This window comes from Lissotriton vulgaris, chromosome 1_1 (genome assembly GCF_964263255.1).
Source record: "Lissotriton vulgaris chromosome 1_1, aLisVul1.2, whole genome shotgun sequence".
NCBI lineage: Eukaryota > Metazoa > Chordata > Amphibia > Caudata > Salamandridae > Lissotriton > Lissotriton vulgaris.
This window is the reverse complement of record NC_141685.1, coordinates 1,848,889,444-1,848,908,896: the sequence shown is the minus strand read 5'-3', so window position 1 is coordinate 1,848,908,896 and position 19,453 is coordinate 1,848,889,444. Positions and strand designations below refer to the sequence as shown.

Below are 19,453 nucleotides of genomic sequence, written 5' to 3'. Positions count from 1 at the left end.
GTAGACCCCCTGAGGGTACCTTTTGGGTATATAAGCATCACATCTTCACTGGGCAAACCAGAGGAGAAATATTCATGCTCACACGAGACACTGGAGTCTCTACACACAGAGCCCCCAGCACTCGGTGGTCTGACATCCCTTGCGGGGTGTCCAACTCAAGACCAAGACGGTGTCTTTCGTTCTTTCCCATTAGGTAATGGGGTAGGCTCTTTCCTTGGGAGATTCTTGGTTTCACACCTACAAACATGCTAGGTACACTTAGCTAGGGTTCACATCTTAGGAGTATGTTTGATTATTGCCATGTATCTATATGCCTGCATATATTCAGTTTTGCACCACAGTAGAATTCTCCCTTTTATTTACTCGGTTGGTACTTGCAATTATATATATCCGTTTCTGTCTAATGGTCGTCGTAGCACATGTATTTTATACTAGAATGGCGCTGATTCAATAAATGCTTATTGAAAACGTTCCCATTGTTTATTCTGAATATCTCTCTGAGATGTGAGCAAAAAGCACTGTACTGTTTCCACGATCCCTGAAGGATCAAGGGTTGTCATGTCCGATAGTTGCCAAGAACTACTTGCTCCTTGGTAAGGTTGAGGTGCTTACAATGGCACTGTGAGCTAGCTGGTCTAAAGGCTAACATATCCTCTGGGGGTGTCTGGAATCTGTCTGGAAACAAATCCCTTAGTTTATGTTGTCTAAACGCGCCAATCCTATGTATTTTTAGTAACTACAAGACACTAAAATTTCTGAATTTAAAGAGTAAAATTAACTAATTGAATGTCATACACCATAATGCAGTTCGCGGATCAGTGTAACAAATCCGACAGCATGTAAACCACCCTTGTAAAATGTTAAAGAGCTTTTCCCAGCAGAGGGGCTGTCAATCATTGTCTGAGCCTAAGGGGATTGCCCAAATCTTTCTTTGGTACTTAACTACTGCTACTAACGAGCAACATGTAAGCATCTCAGGGAATATTCTTCTCTGACAGGGGAAACTCATGCAACATATTTCTAGCACTGGCTGAGCAAGTACTTATAAGCTAAAACTTTAGAAATTGGAGGTGAATACGTGAATGAACTGCAAATAGCTTGATGCATTAAAGGGACATGTGTAATCTGCCCAGCAAATCTGCCCAGCCTACAGGACTCACATACATTAAGTTTGAACTTTCTTCCAGCATGTTGAACTTTTTTCAGTTTTACCTGCTCAAAGGTATCACAAAAGTGCATGATCTGTTGAAAAAGCGCAAGAGAATATTTGTCATCTTTGACCACAAAACAATGGCACTACAGGTTCATAGCAGTGTCTTTCATAAAGTATTAGATTTTGCAAGTGAACATAATGACTTCCAAGACTAAATGTGTATCAACGGAAATCAATTTCTCAAAAATTAGCACAATCTTTCCCAAATAGACATTATGTTTACAAATTAAACTGACAAATAGCTATTAGTGTAAAACCTCATTATGAGGCAACATTTTATTATTTGCTAAGCATAATAGCCACTTGGAAATAATTTCACACTGTGCAATTCTGCAAAGGCTCTTTACCTGGAAGCTCGTGGCTGAACACCACATTATCAATTTTGGCACGGTTTGGGTACGTTTCAAACAGGACTATTAACTCAAATGATGCAAGTTTAAAATATTGACTAGGAATCATGGTTAATAATACCTTCAAGATTAATTTACTTTTGTCAAAAAAGTAAATAGTCAGGACAATAAATTGATCAGTCTGATGCATATAGTTAATATAAGGTCAACTGATATAAAGTGGTAGCAATCCTATTTCAATGATGGACTAAATAATGAACAAATGTAATTCTTATTCCATGGCGAAAATCATATTCACTCCTCTAGTGGTTAGTCATTCATATTTGACATTCGCCAAACAAATGAAACACTTGCAAAAAGTAGCACAATATGCACTCTGGTGCACAGCACAAAAATGTGAATACCATCCTGCAATTTGAATACTTTGAAAAAGGGCTCCTCTTGATTTAATCGTTTGTTTCTTGCATCTAACTCGTGTGGTATAAAATGCACGGTATTTATAAAAATATATCATGAATGTTCTTTAGAAAGGAGCTAAACATTTGCAAAAGAAACTGTTTTTGCAACAGAAATGAACTGTGAATTCTTAAGAAAAATATACATCATCTTATATCGTTGGCAGCTTTTTAGAATGACCTCTATCACGTTCATCTGCACAATTTATAGCAGTGCACAAACTACAAACTTCTTAAGAGGTAAAAAAAAATTGCAGGAGCGTGGTTACTTTGGTAAGAAGGACACCAACTGTAACAACTTGACTTCTGATCTGCAATACAATATTACACTAGTCTGAAATGTACTCGAACAGCACACACAGAAATTGAACTATGCATTAGCGCTCAATGCACAGTAGCAAACATTAAAGGAGCACCTTTTCTGGAAAATGTTATCATTACATACAGTATTCTAGGAAACTGCTCCGTATAACAGGCTCTATGGTGATATTTGATCGGACAGTATTTGAGCTTTTTACAAGGTTAAACTTTAAATTGTACAGGCAGCAAAAAAACAGCAAATTTCAAGTTTCACAATTCCCTAAGCATAACTAAAGTTCATCTACTGATATGTTAAGTAGGAGAATTTGTTTGGCAATATAGTAGTTCAGGCTTCGTGAATAATTAAACCAATTTCAACTAAAAAGTAATATAGGATCTTCAAGCTCATAAAAAGGTACTGAGCTAGCTTGGCTTTCTCCCGAATCAGAATCATACGGAGTGTCTGGTAGCTCCATGAAAGTGTAAGCTAGCTGTTCATCTTCCATGTCCGATCGGGAGTAGCAGGGCATTTCACTATATGCTTCATCTTCAATGTTGTTGAAGTCCTGAGGGATATACAACATCTCTGGATAGTTCCTACTGACCAAATCACTAATGGTTTTCAAGGATACTTTTCTAAATGCCAATAAATGCATATGAGAAAATTTCGAATATTTGAGACGCTTAAATCCAAGGGACTCTATTGCAATCTTCCAGCTTTTCATCATCATTGCATGGCGGTTCTGGTTGGCGGAATCAGGAGTTATTATAAGTAGCAATCCGTTAAGTGCAAGAAGTTCATGTGCTTTTTTACAGCAAATCCAACGTTGGTAAGGTGCTGGAAAGTAAGAAAGAAGCAAGGAAAACACAACCACATGAAAAAGTTCTCCAGGAAGGGAATCAATGGGATTTTTCAATTGTTTGAGAAAAGCATCGACAGCATCTTGTGCAAGTTGAAGAGGCTGCTGCAGCTGCAGATTTAGGAAATCGCATTTGTAGACGCTCTAGGAAAAAAGAAGAAAAAAACTTTAGCCACTGTCCTAATTAGAATTCTTATGCATTTAATCAGCCCAAAAATAAATGGTGCTGCCATCAGCTACCTAAACCCAATCTAGCTAAGTTACTTAACTCATAAAGTAACAGTTACTCGCCACAGCAACTTTAACTCCTAGCGCAAAAATCCTGCTTTTCCAGAGTAATTTGACACCCTCCGAGCAAAAGTGCAACTTCAAAACAAGAAAAGAAAACCCTATGCACACATCTAAAATCAGATAATTCGTATATTGTAGGATATGGATAAGTTACTTACCTGTAATCCTAGTACTCTTCCAGGGGTATCCTCAACAAAGTCCTAAGCACTGAATATTCCTGCCCATGTGCGGGACCCCGGAAATATACAAAAATATATATGTAAAAACACATATCTAGCTCCAAATATATGTACGTACATATATTATTTTTCTCATACCAATGCAGCCCCAAACAGAGGCTAACACAATGTAAAACCTTGTACATGTACTGCAATTATAAAGGAAACAAAGAACAAATTAAATCAAATATCCTTTGAATTTTGTGTTTTAATGAGTAAAACCACTCATAACTCCTGAAAATTGCTCATAAAAAGACATTGTTAGCCTCAGGCTGCTTTGAAAAGCAATAACTATAATTGATGCATTTTCAACAAAAACTGGCACTGTGCCTTTAAGGCAGCCCTGACCCCAGGCTTCCCATCATGCCTCAGGGGTGACAGTTAGGTCGGTTGGTCTTTGCATAACCCTGATGTCAGGGCTAAATACGAATATAAAAACGTACAGCTCTCATTTACCTGGGGAGGCGGGTTGGTTGCTTATGACTTTGATGAGGATACTCCTGGAAGAGAACTAGGATTACAGGTAAGTAACTTATCCTTCTCTTCCAGGGGATCCTCATCAATAGTTATAAGCACCGAATAGAATAGCAAGCCCAACAACCACCTGCAGGTAAATGAGAAGTACATCTTCTACCTCAAAAGACCAAACATCACAGCCCAGACTGGCTGTTAAACAGATTCCGCAAGGAGGCTTCGCCTACTTGGGTATCTGCTCCCGTGTCAGAATCAAGACAATAATGTTTGGTAAATGTATGGACGGACAGCCAGGTTGCCGCCTTACAGATCTCAGACATGGGCACATTATTGAGAAAAGCCGCAGTCGCAACTCTTCCCCTGGTGGAATGCGCCTTGGGAGAAAACCCCAGGGGCTTTTGCGCTAGCTGGTAAGCAAGTTTAATACATGAAACGATCCATCTGGAAATGGAACGTTTTGTGGCAGCATGGCCTGTCCTGATCGATCCATAGTTAACGAAAAGATGATCAGAATGACGAATCACTTTAGACCTGTCAAGATAGAATTTTAAAACCCTTTTCAGGTCTAAAGAATGCAGAGCCCTCTCAGCTGGAGTAGAGGGGTTTGGAAAAAAAGGGGGCAGAGAAATGGTCTGATTTACATTAAAATCTGACACCACTTTAGGCAGAAAAAATGGATGCGTCCGCAGCACCACCCTATTCAAATGGAACACCGTGTAGGGTTCTGAGGCACAGAGGGCTTGAATCTCGCTCACTTTGCGAGCTGACGTGATAGCCACCAAAAAAGCCGCTTTCCATGAATGATGTTGTAAAGTAGCTTTGTGAATGGGTTCAAAAGGAGGACCCATTAACTTTGATAGCGCCAGGTTCAACACCCAGGGTGGAGAAGGAGGACGCACTGGAGGGTATACTTTTTTCAACCCTTGCAGGAAGTCCTTGACAGATGTTAGCTGGAAAAAAAGAGGTTTGAGAAGGTGACCGCCTATAAGCCGTTATGGCTGCTAGGTGCACCTTGATGGAATTAAATTTTAAACCTGCTTTAGCCAGATCAACAAATAAGGAAGAACTTCGTCTTCTTGACATTTTATCGGATCATGACTATTCTGTATACACCACATATAGAATCTCTTCAACTTCAGTTTCATCGCTTGCGCGAATCTTCAGGGCTAGGAATAACAAAACAGTCTCTTATATAATGGAGTATCTCAGACTTAACAAAGAGTGGGTGTACATTGTAATGAGATGCTCTATAAATGCTGACAAGTTCTTACAAAAATAGTACCCAGAGACACACAATGAACGCTCCGTGGCTCGCCAGTGTGCCCCAAATAATGAGTAAGGTGTCAGATCACTCTATAAGGTTAAAAACACCATGGTGTCTATTTAGACATGATCCGAAATCTTTCTATACTAACGTGCTCATATACTAAGAGAAATTCACAATTGTGAAGACAGTGGCTCTGTGTTCAGAAAAGTGAAGAAATCGCCTTAGGCGTGATCGAAGTATAAAAACAGTGGTGTGACAAGCAGTGACACGAGCATGTGGAGTGGCAAATCTGACCTGTAGTCTATCCGACACATACCTCAAACAACTACTGTATAAACTTTGAAGGTCTAAGGGGACAAAAGTGAAAAAAGATAGTAGAGAAAAGAGGAGGGAAAAAAAAACTTCAAAACACTTGGGAAGCCAAGCGTGTGCAATGCAGTTACTGCTCTCCAGCCACTATCATATGTCTGCCAGCTTTCTATTAGGTCAACGCCTCTCATCTCCATCTACTTAACTGCACAGAAAGAGAAACTGGGGCGAGAAAGGGAGCTAGTGATCCTTACCCCAAGGTAGTTGAAGGTGGAACCCGACTGCAAAGGCGTTTGGCCGAGGGTAAGTAGGTACCTAATATTTCTATTAGTTCTGAAAGCAATCAGCTTGGTCTTTTGCGTGCTAATTTCCGAACCCCTTGACATACAGAAGTCCTCGAATATGGTTAGAACAATTTGGAGGCCAAATGAAGTACTAGCGAGAAGGAGGAGGGTGTAATCCACGAAGAGGAGTGCAGGGATCTTAATTCCGCTCAGCTTTGGGACATCTGCCCTCTCAACATCGAGATAGTAGACAACCCATAGATGAATAAAGAGAACTGAGTGGGTGCGAGTACGCACCCATGGTACACGCCCCTTCTAATGGGAATATTATCTGTCAGTTTGCACTCAGGGCCCCATCTCAGGGCCTCACAAAGTTTGTTTGGTGAAGTCTGATAACAATGTTTAAGATATCAGAGGGAACGCCTAAATCACCAAGGACCACCCAGAGAGTAAACCTGGGGACCAGATCAAACAGCTTTAAGGTCTTCGTTTTTTAATATGGGGTTAACATGTCCCCTGGTCCAATTTGAAGGTCAGCCCCTTTAAGAATTTCCTTTGATAAGGAGTTGAATAGGGATCCAAACGTCGACACCGGATTTAAATAAATTGGATGGAATGGCATCATGTTCGGGCCTTCCCTCGTGGTAAATTATTAAATGCCAGAATTGAGTCAGGCAGAGAAAAGGACAGGTATTTACACGCCAAGGGAACAACCTGTAAAGAAACAAGAGCATGGTCATTAAGGGGATCAGAATAAATGGTTGAGAGGTGCTCTGTCTAGACTGTTGATGGTATGAAATGATCGGTCTGGGTGGTAGAACCAACATGACCATGCACAATTATCCGCCAGATTAACGCATCTTGCGTACCCTGGGCAGCATCAAGGAGGTCTTACCAAACCTATTCATCCAATTTGAATTGTTTAGCTTTGAGGATCCTCTAGTAGGATTGGAGAGCAGCAAGGACAGCAACTAGGCTTTGATCTTTAATCGTTCTTAACGGGGATGTCTTAGCATTACGGCAGTCCTTTTCATACAAACGAGACAATGTAGAAGGTTTATTCTGGAGGGATTTGGATAGTTTAAAAACAATCAAATCTTTAAGCGACTGATAAAAGAAAAATGAATAGCTAGAATCACTGTTAGGACAAGATAGAAAGTCATCATTAGCAAACTTGGCCAAGATAAGGAGTACACATTCCGGCAAAAGGTTGGAGTTGTTACGATAGTGGGAAATTTAAAGGCCCTCCTGGTATTAGAAACAGTTAGAAAAGGTGAAGACTGAGCTGAAGGGAGTGAAAGATCGCAAAGGAAGTCACTAGTCAGTATTAGTTCTAGGGCGTTGTGGTCACTCATCTCTAGGCGGAACTTTGAAATCACTAAGAGTCTGGTGTCAATGACAAGGAAATCAATATGTTATTTCATATTACCCTCCTTCAAGGTAAAAGCTTGAGCTTTATCAAACCCAAATATTCTGTTGTAAGCTCTAAGCCCATAAGAGAATGTCAAAGAAGCTAACCGTAGGGCTGCAGTAGACCAAACTTTTAGGGGGCCTGCTTCCAGAGATGGAATTCCCAAGGCTTCATCTTTGATTTCAATAATTAATGTTACAAATGTATAGGCTCGAAAGTGGTATTGACATTTCCCAATTAGAACGTAAACTCAGAATTAGGTTGCGAAGAGAGTAAGTTATCCACAATGACAAGAGTTGGCGATACCTTAATATTAGGGGTTGTATGATTACAGATATTCAATCATTGATAGAATGCCCTTTACAGGGCTATTAAGGCCTAAAAAATTAAGAGATAATATGTTAAACCTTTTGCATTGATAATGGAGCGAAATTTGTATCCATATAATCAATCCTTCCGAGAGCCTACCTTTGGAAGATAGTAAGACGTTATTACATAAGGAGAACCTCTTCTATGAAGTGGAGATGCCGCACAAAATTCCTGGATTAGGATGAAGTGAAAAGAATCCAAAAAAACATTCCAAGCAGGGTCCATGATTTTATAAGCGAACCCAACTACTTTACAAGAGAGCACTTGAATCGGTTTAATCAAGATCTGTACATCAAATGTTAACATTTCATAAGGAAGAATCAACAATAGTTTCAAGTGGAGTGGAGAAAAAACAAACTGAGTGTGAAGAGGGTTTAGTTTGAGGTAGTCAATCTATGGAATTAAAGGAACCGTTTGGGTTTGAGGAGATCAGAGGTCGCTTGACAATGACTGATCATTTTATGATGCTGATTAAATGTTTGGACATTGAGATGTGATTAAGTGGTTAAACAAGGTGCCAGAGTATAGAGGGCCCCAGCTGGAAACCACAGTGAAAACGAACAACTAGAAGTCAAGGGGAGTGGTTGGTGATCTAACCTAGCATTATGGGAAATGTTCAAGCTTGAATTGTATTAAGGATCCCATGGGAACTATTGATTGGGAGTCCATGCTAATCAAGGCTAGATAAGACATTCACTGCCAAGACCCAGGCAACTGCAATCCAGGGAAGAGTTTCTCATTGGCATCCTGTGCGCCCTAATGATGTCTGGGCAAATAACAGAAAGACTGGGTATAAAGCCAATAAATTACCTTATTAATAAGCACATTGTTGTTTTCAAAGGACCTTGGGCCCCGCTTTGGCACGTTGATCATGTACCATATGTCCTGGGCAGTTCTGCTGGGTTGGATTAGGTTTATGCGTCAATGGACAATGATCGCGCATGTGAAAAGAAGAGTGGGGCTTCACAACAAATGGCCTAACCAGTGGTACATCCAGGTTGGACTGAGAAAAGGGTAGGTCAGATTGCAAATAATTCTTTACTGGCAGGCCTATGAACTCTGGGGAGTGAAAAGCTCTAGCTACTATGCTGCAGATTTGGTAATCTAGTAGGACAAGCTTGAGGTAAAGTTATGTAAACTAATTCAGTTGTAGAAGTGTAACGTAACTGGTGCTAAGTAAAGCGCTCTGATACCCGATTTGGGTCAAGTTTGCACTATATAAAACTCCTGTAAAATAAAAAATAAAAAAGTAGGCTGTGGCAAACAAGTAGCCAGAGATGACCGACAGGAAGTATGGTTAGACATGACAACACCATTCATTCGAAGCAAGCCTAATGGATTTGACCTGGTCTGTCGCGAGTAATCTCAAAACCATAGATTTTAGGTTCGATATCTTTAAACATCTGCATGGTGTCTAGATGTTTTTGTACTGAGAAATGGTCAACAATAAGGAGTGCAAGATTACTGTCAGATTCAGGGGGGATTTAGGTGGTCTGTACCGTGGTCAACATCTAGCTCTTGATAAGCTGCGTATCTGTTGATGCATATGACTGGAGAACTGATAAGTGCAGGCCTGCATTAATTACAGGAGTTGAGGCAGTAGGAGCCAATGCACTATCAAGAGTACCTTTTGGGGGAGGAAGCAATGTACATATGGAAGGTAAAGCTGAGAAAGAGCCTTCATCAGACTTATAAAAAAAGCGGGAAATATCGGGAGATGCTTTTTACCATTTGCTCTCTCTAAAGAGAGATTCCACCTCATCAATCAAGGAGCAGAAAACACAAGAGAGGTAGTGGTGGATACAGGGTCGCACCTCACAATTGCTGGGTGTTGCAAAGTAACCTACACACAAACAAGTAGGTTTGGTGCCACTCAGGGTAAGATACCCCACTACCTAAAGTATCGATGATACAAGAAACAAAAGTGACTTGTGAAACGTTTGCAAAGAGACCCTGGCACTCACAATATTTAAAATTAGATTGAAAACAATAATTTGTCCATCTAACGAAAAGCACAAGGAGAAGAGATTCCTCCTAATACAGGAAATGCAGAAGATACTATCAACTAATCATTCATGAATTTATTTCATAATACAAAAAGTTGCAAGGACTAGAACATGACAGTTTATTATCACACTCATATATGTTTTTTTCATGATGTGAGTTGTATTCCAGTCCTTCTTGTGAAGAACACACAAAACAGCCAACGCGCGTTTCATCACCAAGTGACTTTCTGAAGGCTCCAAGTTTTCAAAATTTACACTAGGAAGTTGGACAGCTTAACTGACCTAATCGAAGAGATCCCTGTAAATCAGCATTCAGAGTTTAGCTGTGATAATGTCTTATTTCTCTTCGATCTCCGTTCCAGCTAATTATTTCAAAAAGACCTATACTCAAAAAGGATCGTATACAAGGGCTATGTAAAAAGCAAAATTCCTAGTGACTTTGTCAATAGTCAGTATGGCATCTAGGGCACTATGATACGATAGCAGAGACGGGAGGTGACGGTTTCTTTGGACGACAGATCAGCAAAAAATTAGGGACTTATCATAGTGCCCTAAATGCCGTACTGACTATCAACAACACGACTAGACATGTGGCTTTTGTGACAACACAAGTACGAAGGGGGTTCCCTGGCTCTTTCGGGCACAAGACGGCACCAGGCTTTGGCTATGCACGTCCTGCATCGCGGGTCAGAGTAACACGCCACATACGCTCAACTAGCAACAGCTGTCAGCAATGGAACGGGGCTCCTTCACCTGCCCCTGAGTGTTCTGGGACCTGGAGTCCCCCAGCTACAGTAACCAGCTGCTCAGTAAATATCACACAGGGTGGCCATCTTGGAATGGAATTGTGCATAGTACATCATTGTTGTTCAAATCCAAGATCGCTAACATGTTGCTACTAAACCTGGAGGCCACAGAGGAATGGAAAAACAATGAAACAGTATGAGCAATACCATTCCAAGATTGATACCTGGTTTAGAAACAAACTGCATGTGATGCAGTGCACTGCAGATTATGTGAGGAGCAAGCAAGTGACCTGGTAGCATCCTCGTGGAATCTGCTGGTGATCCATTAAAACAAAATTAAAAGAAGGGAAAGGGCACCTGCAAAAGGAGTACAACTAAAACTACACGAGTTGTGCGCCAGGACTAGCACTGAAGCACACTCAATTTTAGGTCGATGGAGGCATGCTATTAGGCTAAATGTGGTCACTTAAACAGCAAGAGAACCAATGGTTGAAGTGGGCTAACACTGCCCTATTCACATTCTACTTCACCCATAGTTTGTGAAAGGGGAAGACGAAAGTCAAATCTCTTGCCTCCTTATGGTAATTTGGGAACTTCTATAGAACAAAATAACTTTCAAAACGCAGTGTACTAACAATTCACTCCTAAAGGCCTATTGGCTTTAACATATGATTTTCACAAGAAAAAGGTCAGGTTTACTGACTTGGTCATAACGTTTCATGACAAACAAATCAGGCCTGTGGCATCTAATATAACTCTGATCAATGAAACAATTAGGCTTATAGCCTTTATCACTACCTTGTCACAGTTAAAACTCAAAACACACTGAGTTGAGCATGAGCGTTCCCACAAGGAATCCACCAAGAATACACAGTCATACAACTACAATTTTTTATGAAGTTACAGTTAGCAAAATAATACACAGACCCTCACAGGGATAATCAAAGTGCACATCTGCCAATGGGGTTAGGCAGTGGGAAGTAATCAACAAAACACCCCTGACTTCTACAGACATCTGTGAAATTCAGAGTAAAAAATTCCTGTCTACAGCAGGGACGTGTTATTATTTTAAAATCTGCTTGCCCAAAGGGAAACATGATTCAGAAATCTACATGCCCTTTAGAGAAATCCACTTGCCCTACTTAACACCTAAACCTTAATTGGGCCACAACAGACAAGTTCATAGCTTTTTAAAATCATTTTTAATTGCAAAAACATGTCTAGAGTTCGGACAGCTTGAGGTGGTCTGGGGGTGTGAAATGATACAATTTTGAACGTTCATTTATTTTTCAAGTTCACTCATTTTTACCCCTTTGCCCTGATACAGAGCTTCTATAGGCAGTGCAGAGGTGGAATGGAGCTACTTTATTAGAACTGGGACATTAACACACTTTTATAAAGGAAGAGGATTGAAACTTGGGACCAATAAATTACAAATAATCTCTGCATGTGGTGCAGTAACCCCTTTAAATACCACGCTAGCGCTGGAATTAGTGACCTTCATGAAAATACGTGGATCCGTCTAGTAGCTCTGAATTTGGTTCAAATAGTGGTACCACTCAAAAGCATATTACCTCTATAACTCTTGAAAGGTCACAGTCACAAGGCATCTAAATCACATTTTAACACACAATATGCAATTCAACTTTTTGAAATTTATCAATGTTTTGGGGGTGCAGTGAGGTAAAACCATAAAATATGTAGCTTATTTTGCCAGCAGAGATGACCAGGAAGTCAGGAGAAGGAATTTCTATAAGGAAGAAAGGTTCAGTCTCAGGAGATGTGCATTTCTTCTACACATACCTTTCCACTCGTATTAGCGGGAAGAAAGGAAGGCCAGTAGACATGGTAGATTAGTCTAGTCCAGTAAGCAAAGACACAATATTGAGTATCTCAAGTCTGCTCTATTTACAACCACCTGTTAGATCTTGTAAGACATATGGGATTCTTGACCAGTTGGTGCATATACGAGACATTCAAAGTACATGATGTAGGAGAAGAAACCTGCTTTCATGGTGAGGGGTCGACTGGCATATCTGAAAGAAATTGGGATTCTGGTTTTGGAGATCTACCTTCTCTCAGTCCTCATTTGCCTTGAATGAGAGAGCGATGTTGCTCCTAGATGCTTGGAGGTGCCCTACACCTAATGTTTTCATATCTCCGGAGTTATATGAATAGCTGGCAGTAAAGCTTTGCTCAAGGATGGAGCATGAAGGGAAGACAAATTTAGTGGAAGACCAAAAATACCAGCTCAGGGCGTGGCCAAGCACCGATCGAAGATGGCCACGTAAAGTGAGGGTCCGATACTCATCCCATCCCCACGTCTATCCGGAGGTAAAATCTGCCCCGTCTGAAATCGGCCCCGTGTGGTGGAAGAGTAGCGGTTCTCTACCAGCCCAACCTGGCTCGCCTCGCAAGTCGGACAAAAAAGATACAGTCCCCGGAGAGCTGCGGCCTGCTGCCGGATCGAATGCTGGGACGCATAGTGACTGGGGACGCCGGAAGAGAGACCCAACTGCACGGACGTTCTCCCGCAGTGGCGCCGTGTCCTGAAGGTGCTGCTGCGATTTAACCTGGTGCAGCGCTGCGGGGCAACGACTGAGGCCCAGATATTGCATCAGTGACCGGAGGCCCAAGAGACAGGTCCGGTGAGACAGGAGGGCACAGTTGTTAAAGCGGGCCCAAAGCACGACCGCCGTGAGTCTGCAAATGGCTGCGGCGTGCTACTAACATCGGCAAGTTCCGCTCTGCTCCCCTCGTCGGTAGCTGTTTATGCTGCATACGTTGGGCAGCATCGGCCTTGCGTGGCCCATTTATTGCTCACAAGTGACTTGGAGTGATCCCCTGAAGGCCCTGGGAGGGCTGTGAGATGGTTGATGGCCTTCCGTGACACACCCTGGGACCAATGCAGCTCCAAGCCGGCGAAGGGGTAAAAGATCTCCCAGGGGATCGGTGGAGGGTGCGCTGCGGATCACGATCGCTGATAACGCCCTCGGGGTCTGGATATACCTTGACGGCTTGTCCCAGGCTTTACCGCTGCCCTAGAGTACTAATTTGAGGGGCACCTCTCCCTGGTGGGTACCTGAATTGGTGCTGAATCGCCCAGTACCAGAGCTTTGAAATTGGTGCCCGTATCGGCTGGCTCCACTGTGTTGAGCTGAGAGAGTGGCACTTCACCCTGCCCAGAGTACACCGGGTCAGCTGGGAACATACACTGGCCATTACAATGGAGCGTGCCAAGGGATCGGGGGCCCGTGGGACGAAACTGGTGCAGGCCAACAAACTAGACAGATACACGGTTTCAAAAGACTCGAAGCAGAACCGGCTGTCTAGGGATGCCAACAAAGGGAGCCTGGGGGAAGAGGAGCACAAACTCTCGCTCCAGGATGTTATGGAGGCTATTACTGAAGCTAAAACCTTGTTGGAGCACAAAATGGGCACTATGGCGATCGGCATTAACCTTATTAGGGCCGATCTTGGGAAGCTCAATGAAAAGGTTAAATAGGTGGAAAACACGAGTTCCAGTCTGGTCGGCGATGTCACGCAGCTACAAACGGAAGTCCGCGAGATCCAAGAGTCTCGCAATCTCACGAACCTAAAGTTGGACGACTACAAAGGCCGTCTTCTGCGTAGTAACCTCCGCATTCTGGGTGTTCCGGAGATATCGGAGGGACAATCCCCTGATCTATTTGTTGAAGACCTCGTTCTTAATCAATCTGCAATCCAAAGGCCTCAGCAAATTCTTTGTTATCAAACGAGCTCACAGGGTCCCAGGTGCCTGTCCCAAACCGGGAGCTCCCCCGCGGCCCATGCTGGCTCGAGTCTTGAACTTTCGTGACAGAGATGTAATTCTCCAGAACTCTAGATCGAGAGCTCCCCTTCGTTAGGAAAATGCTGACATCTCCTTTTTTCTGGACTTCACACAGAGAGTGCAGAGGCAAAGGAGGTCATTCCTTCCTGTGAAGCGCGACCTCAGAAAGAGGGGTCTGAAATACTCTATGCTGTTCCAATCGCGCCTCCTAGTCGAGGGGGAGGGCAGAGCGTGGTTCTTCGATCAACCTGAAGCTGCAGCAAAATGACTTGAATATCGTGGAAGAAAGAGTCCGACCGATCACAGTGAAAGGGAGAGTACGGACATCCGACCTGCTTGAGAAGGGTGACTTGGCAGATAGCAGCATATGAACTGAGTAACAGGACTCTGAAGTGGGGTGGGCATGGGAGGGTGGTGTTTTTGTTTCTGACTGCTGGGGCCTGTGAAACCATATGGTTTCAGTTACTTGCCTTCAGGGGGCCCTACATGCGACATGGTCGGGGGTGGGGACACAGAGCACTTGACTTCCCCCTTTTTCTTCTTCTTTGAATTCTTTCCAGGGTCGACAGGCACTCTGCAAGTTTTTGATGGGCAGTTCTAGGCCCGGAGAGCAGGGCAGCAGGGTGGGGGGGTTGTTGAGAGGGGGTGTTCCGTTGTGCTTTTTCTTTGGTTTTGGGTATATTCATTGTACCAGCAACATTTATAGTTGTTTCCCTCGGAGGAGGTTGGTATACACAATGCTGCTCCTCATGGCTACACAGGGAGACGTAGGGATTAAAGTGTTAAGTTGGAATGTCAATGGGCTAGGGGACAAAAGTAAGCGTAGTGTTGTTCTTCAGTATATCAAGCGCCAGGACCCGTATGTCAAATTGCTTCAGGAAACCCATCTCATTGGTAACGCATGCAAAGACCTACATAGAGGGGGCTAACAATGTTGGATCATGCTGGGTTCACCTCCAGTTCGAGGAGGGTGGGTGTTATGGTGAGGAAATCCCTTCCCCTGGTGGTGCGGTCAACCTGGATAGATGATCAGGGATAGTATTTTGGGGTCTGGGGCACATGGGAGGGACGCCACATCACACTCATATCGGTTTATGTGAGGCCTGGTCTACAGGCCACCACCTTTAGGGATTTAGGGACCATATTGCTTACTATTCTGGAGAGTTTGTTGATACTGGGAGGAGCCCTCAACTCAGTAGTCTCGGGGGAGTTGGATCGACATCCCCACCCCTTACTTAGATATAGTATACCTATATCTATATATACATATAGACACATATACACCTACAAGTCACTCCTATGGCAGGCCTTAACAATCCTGGAGGGAGAGTGCTTGGTTTTATGTGAGAGGGTGCCCTAGCATGAGCTGAGCCCCTCTGCAGCTTTCGGAACCATCTCCTTATAGCTGTTCTATGATATAGCCACAACATATACTCTTAAGAGCATTATACTCCTCGCTCGTGATTAATGCCAACTTTGGTTTGGCTTTATCAAAACATGCTGTGTAAGGTGTCAAACACTTAGGAATACTACCCCCCCCCCCGCCAGTCCTGGCCGCGGGAGTAGCATTCCACCCTTCCAGAGGGAGAAGACATGTAGTTACTGGTTTACCCTGTTAAAGTTAAACAGAGCCTCAGCATCACAAAATGGATGCTGCTGCCACAGACACAAGTCTGGCCTCCTGTTGCTGGACGAAACTCCAGCAGGGGATGCCTGCACAATAGGTTTCCTGTCCAGGGAGGTGCCAGCACCTCCCCAGACAGGCTTTTGTGTATTGGGGCAGGGAGGGCTGCATTCAGTGAATGCTTTCCAGACACTGCCTGGGGCACACTAGGTGCTCCATGCATTTTCCAGTTCAAACCGTTTGCTGGGGCACTGTGCCCCAGCTCTGGTGCAAAACTGGACAAAGGGAAAGGGGTGTAACCACCCCCTTCCCAGGTCCCCCCATAGGAGGGACCTTAAGGGTAATCCAGTCCCTAAACTCAGTATAAGCATAGGAGCTGTGTCCTTAGGACTTTAGATTACCCTGGACGAAACTTTGAAACATAAATCCTGGACCTTCGACATTCCATTTCGACTGGAAGACAGCAGACTTCTCCCTTGTGGTCAAGAAGTGACCACCGTGTTTAAACAGGCACCAACAGCAACTTTGCCGGTCTGCATTTTCGAGGCTTCTGCCGGATCCCAAAGAATCTGCGACACAGGACACGGATTTCCAGACATCTGACCCCGACTTTCGATGCCAGCAAAGCTGAGACCCGTGGCAGACACGAGAGACGTGGGACCGGAGCTCCTGGACATCCTGCATTTTGCTGACTGCATCGACTCCCGAGGTAGCTCAGTTATGCATTGGGCTACGAGAAGCCCCAGACCCGAGCACCATTTGCACCGAAGCTCAGGCCTCCACGAGTGTCCCGCTCTTGCATTTCAGCTCGATGCGTCTTCCCGGGTCCTAGTCCGTTGGCTAGTGAGCCCCCTGAAGATTTCTTTTACAACTAACTTGCTTTCCTGGTTGCTCCAGGCTTGCTCCAACTTCCCTCCAAAGGAGAAGTTCCCCAGACCTTGCTGGTCTGCACCGAAGCCATTTTCGACATCCTGCGTGGGTTGCATTTGCCAAGGCTTGTTGGGTCCAGTCCGGATACAGACACCGCAGTCAACTAGATCCTTCGTGGGACAGCTCAAATCCAACTCCTGGTCGTCGTCGACACCTCCTGGTCCTCGTGTCTGAAGAGACAAACTTCACATCTTCACCTGAAATCACCCGACGTCTGGTGGCATCTTCCTATAGACGCCCTGGTCAGTAGCAAGTGACCCAGACTCTGTCCCTTCTGCTTTCAGGTTCTACAGATCTTCGATCCACCCTTGGATCCACCCGGACACTTTTCCTCTCGTCGCCTGCAGCACTTCTTTGCAGCTCTCCATTGAAAACTACGACAAAACCAGACACGAAAAGACACCTACCTATGCACCCACCTTCCCTGGGTGAGGTAACAAGAGTACTCCGGTGCTCCCGTGGGTCTTGACTCTCGACATGTCCTAGTTTAAAAGGGTTCCATCGTAGTCCATCCGGAAGTGTACTTAAATTGTATATTTGTAACTTCTACGTTTCCCATAGAAAGCCAATGGTAACCCGCGGCTGTGTTTAGACACTGCACGCATCTCCCGTGGGACTCCTACTTGTTTGTTTAGAGTAGCCCCAGCGATTCCACAGGCCCCAGGTCTGATTTCTAATTCTCTCGTGGTTCTTCTACCACTATTTTAGTATATGGTTTGTGAGGCCCCTAGGGCATAACGTATACTGTGCAACTTATCGTATATTAACTCAGTGACTTGTATTGTATTTTTACTTCTGACCTCATCAAGAGTGCAGAGGGGTTGTGTTTAGAATAAATACATATATATTTGATATATACCTTGTGTGGTGTCCTTTCATTTGGTACTCAAGGGATTATAATTGGTAAAACAACTTGCTTAATACGCTCTCTGAAGTCTTAGCCTGATGACTGCTGGTCCATGCTACCACTAGGATAGCTTTCTATAAGGTTGACTTTACAACCACCATCAATAAGGGTTGATTAGACTGGTGCAAGGTGCCCACTAGAACTAGTGAACATCATATGCCAGGCTAACTTCCACATTAAGCACCTAGCTAGTGGTATCTCCGACCACTCGCCAGTCTGGCTCCACATGGTTCTTAACTATAAACAGGTGGGACGGGTGGCCCCCATCATACCTGTGGTACTTTAGAGACCACAAAATTTGCAAAGTGCTCCTCGTGGCAATAGATAACTTCTTTATGGATAATGAGGGGTCCAATGACTCCCCGGAGGTTCTGTAGAAAGCTTTCAAGACGGTGATTCGGGATCCAGCCCTTTCCCTGATTTCGGGTAAGAAGAAAGATCGCTCTAGAGAGATTGTGACCATTGAGGCAGAAATTAGCCAACAAGAAGCTGACATGAATCGGAAGTCGTCCCGGGCAAGCTCCACTATTTGAAACTCCGACAGCAGGAATACAGAGCACTAGCAACTGACCAGGCGAAGGCCTTGGGAAGAGCGGTGCAGGGGCGGATATATGAAGTGAGAGACAAGGCCGGGAAATTACTAGCATGGTTGGATAAGAAGGAATGGGCAAGCCGTCTAGTGCCGGAACTTCACGGGGAGGGAGGCGGCCCCATTACAGACCCACAAGCCATTGTCGAAAAATTTGCTGCACATTATTGCACTGTTTACGCATCAGCAGCTCCCTATACAGTAGTGGATTCCAGCCGGATGCTAGGTGACATTACATTGCCCAAACTCCTGGCAGAGGACAGCAACTTTATTGACAGCGACATGTCCAATGATGAAATAGTGAAAGCGATAAGGTCCATCCGGTCGGGTAAGGCCATCGGCCCTAATGAGCTCCCAGTTGAATTATACAAACTTAAACCGGATAGGCTGGCCCCTCATCTCAGGGGTATGTATGAGGACTCCAGGGAAAAGGGGTTCCTACCAGTACACCAGAGGACAGCCACCATTATCACCATTCACAAGGAGGGGGAAGCCTAGAACTGACTGTGGGTCATACAGACCGATCTCCCTCCTGAATGCGGAGCCCAAGATTTTGGCTAAACTATTGGCCACCCGTCTTATCACAGTTATCAAAACTGTAGTCCATTCGGATCAATCTGGTTTTATTCCGCATCGTAATACAGCGCTTAACTTGCGAAGGGTGCATGGGGTACTGGGCAGAGCGGCTTCCATCCTAGAACCAGCTGTTCCCTAGATGCCACCATGGCTTTTGATACCATTGAATGGCCATATCTTTGGGCAATACTGGAAAGGTTCGGGTTTGTCCCAAACTTAATTCGATGGGTACAGCTCTAATATGCTAAACCACTAGCGCAAGTAGTGGCCAACAACAAGAAATCCGCCACCTTTGAGCTGGGCCGGAGGACCTGGCAAGGATGTCCATTGTCCCCCCTCCTGTTTGCCCTATCCTTGGAACCATTGGCGGCGTGGATAAGCAGAGACCCGATGATCCGGGCATGCGCTGGTACAGCTCTACTATATCCTGCTTTGCTTTACTTCTCCAAGACGGCCCTTGATT

General features: G+C 44.1%; 1 protein-coding gene across 2 annotated transcripts in view; it reads right to left on the bottom strand.

Moving 5' to 3' along the window:
- Positions 1-1,456: 1,456 nt before the first annotated feature.
- Positions 1,457-19,453, bottom strand: part of SAMTOR (S-adenosylmethionine sensor upstream of mTORC1) — an 87,153-nt gene continuing 69,156 nt past the window's right edge. For both annotated transcript variants that reach the window (XM_086919334.1, XM_086919336.1), the window contains one exon: positions 1,457-3,322. In XM_086919334.1, coding sequence (XP_086775460.1) covers positions 2,693-3,322 — 630 coding nt within the window. In that variant the 3' untranslated portion in view covers positions 1,457-2,692. The remainder of the gene's footprint in view (positions 3,323-19,453) is intronic.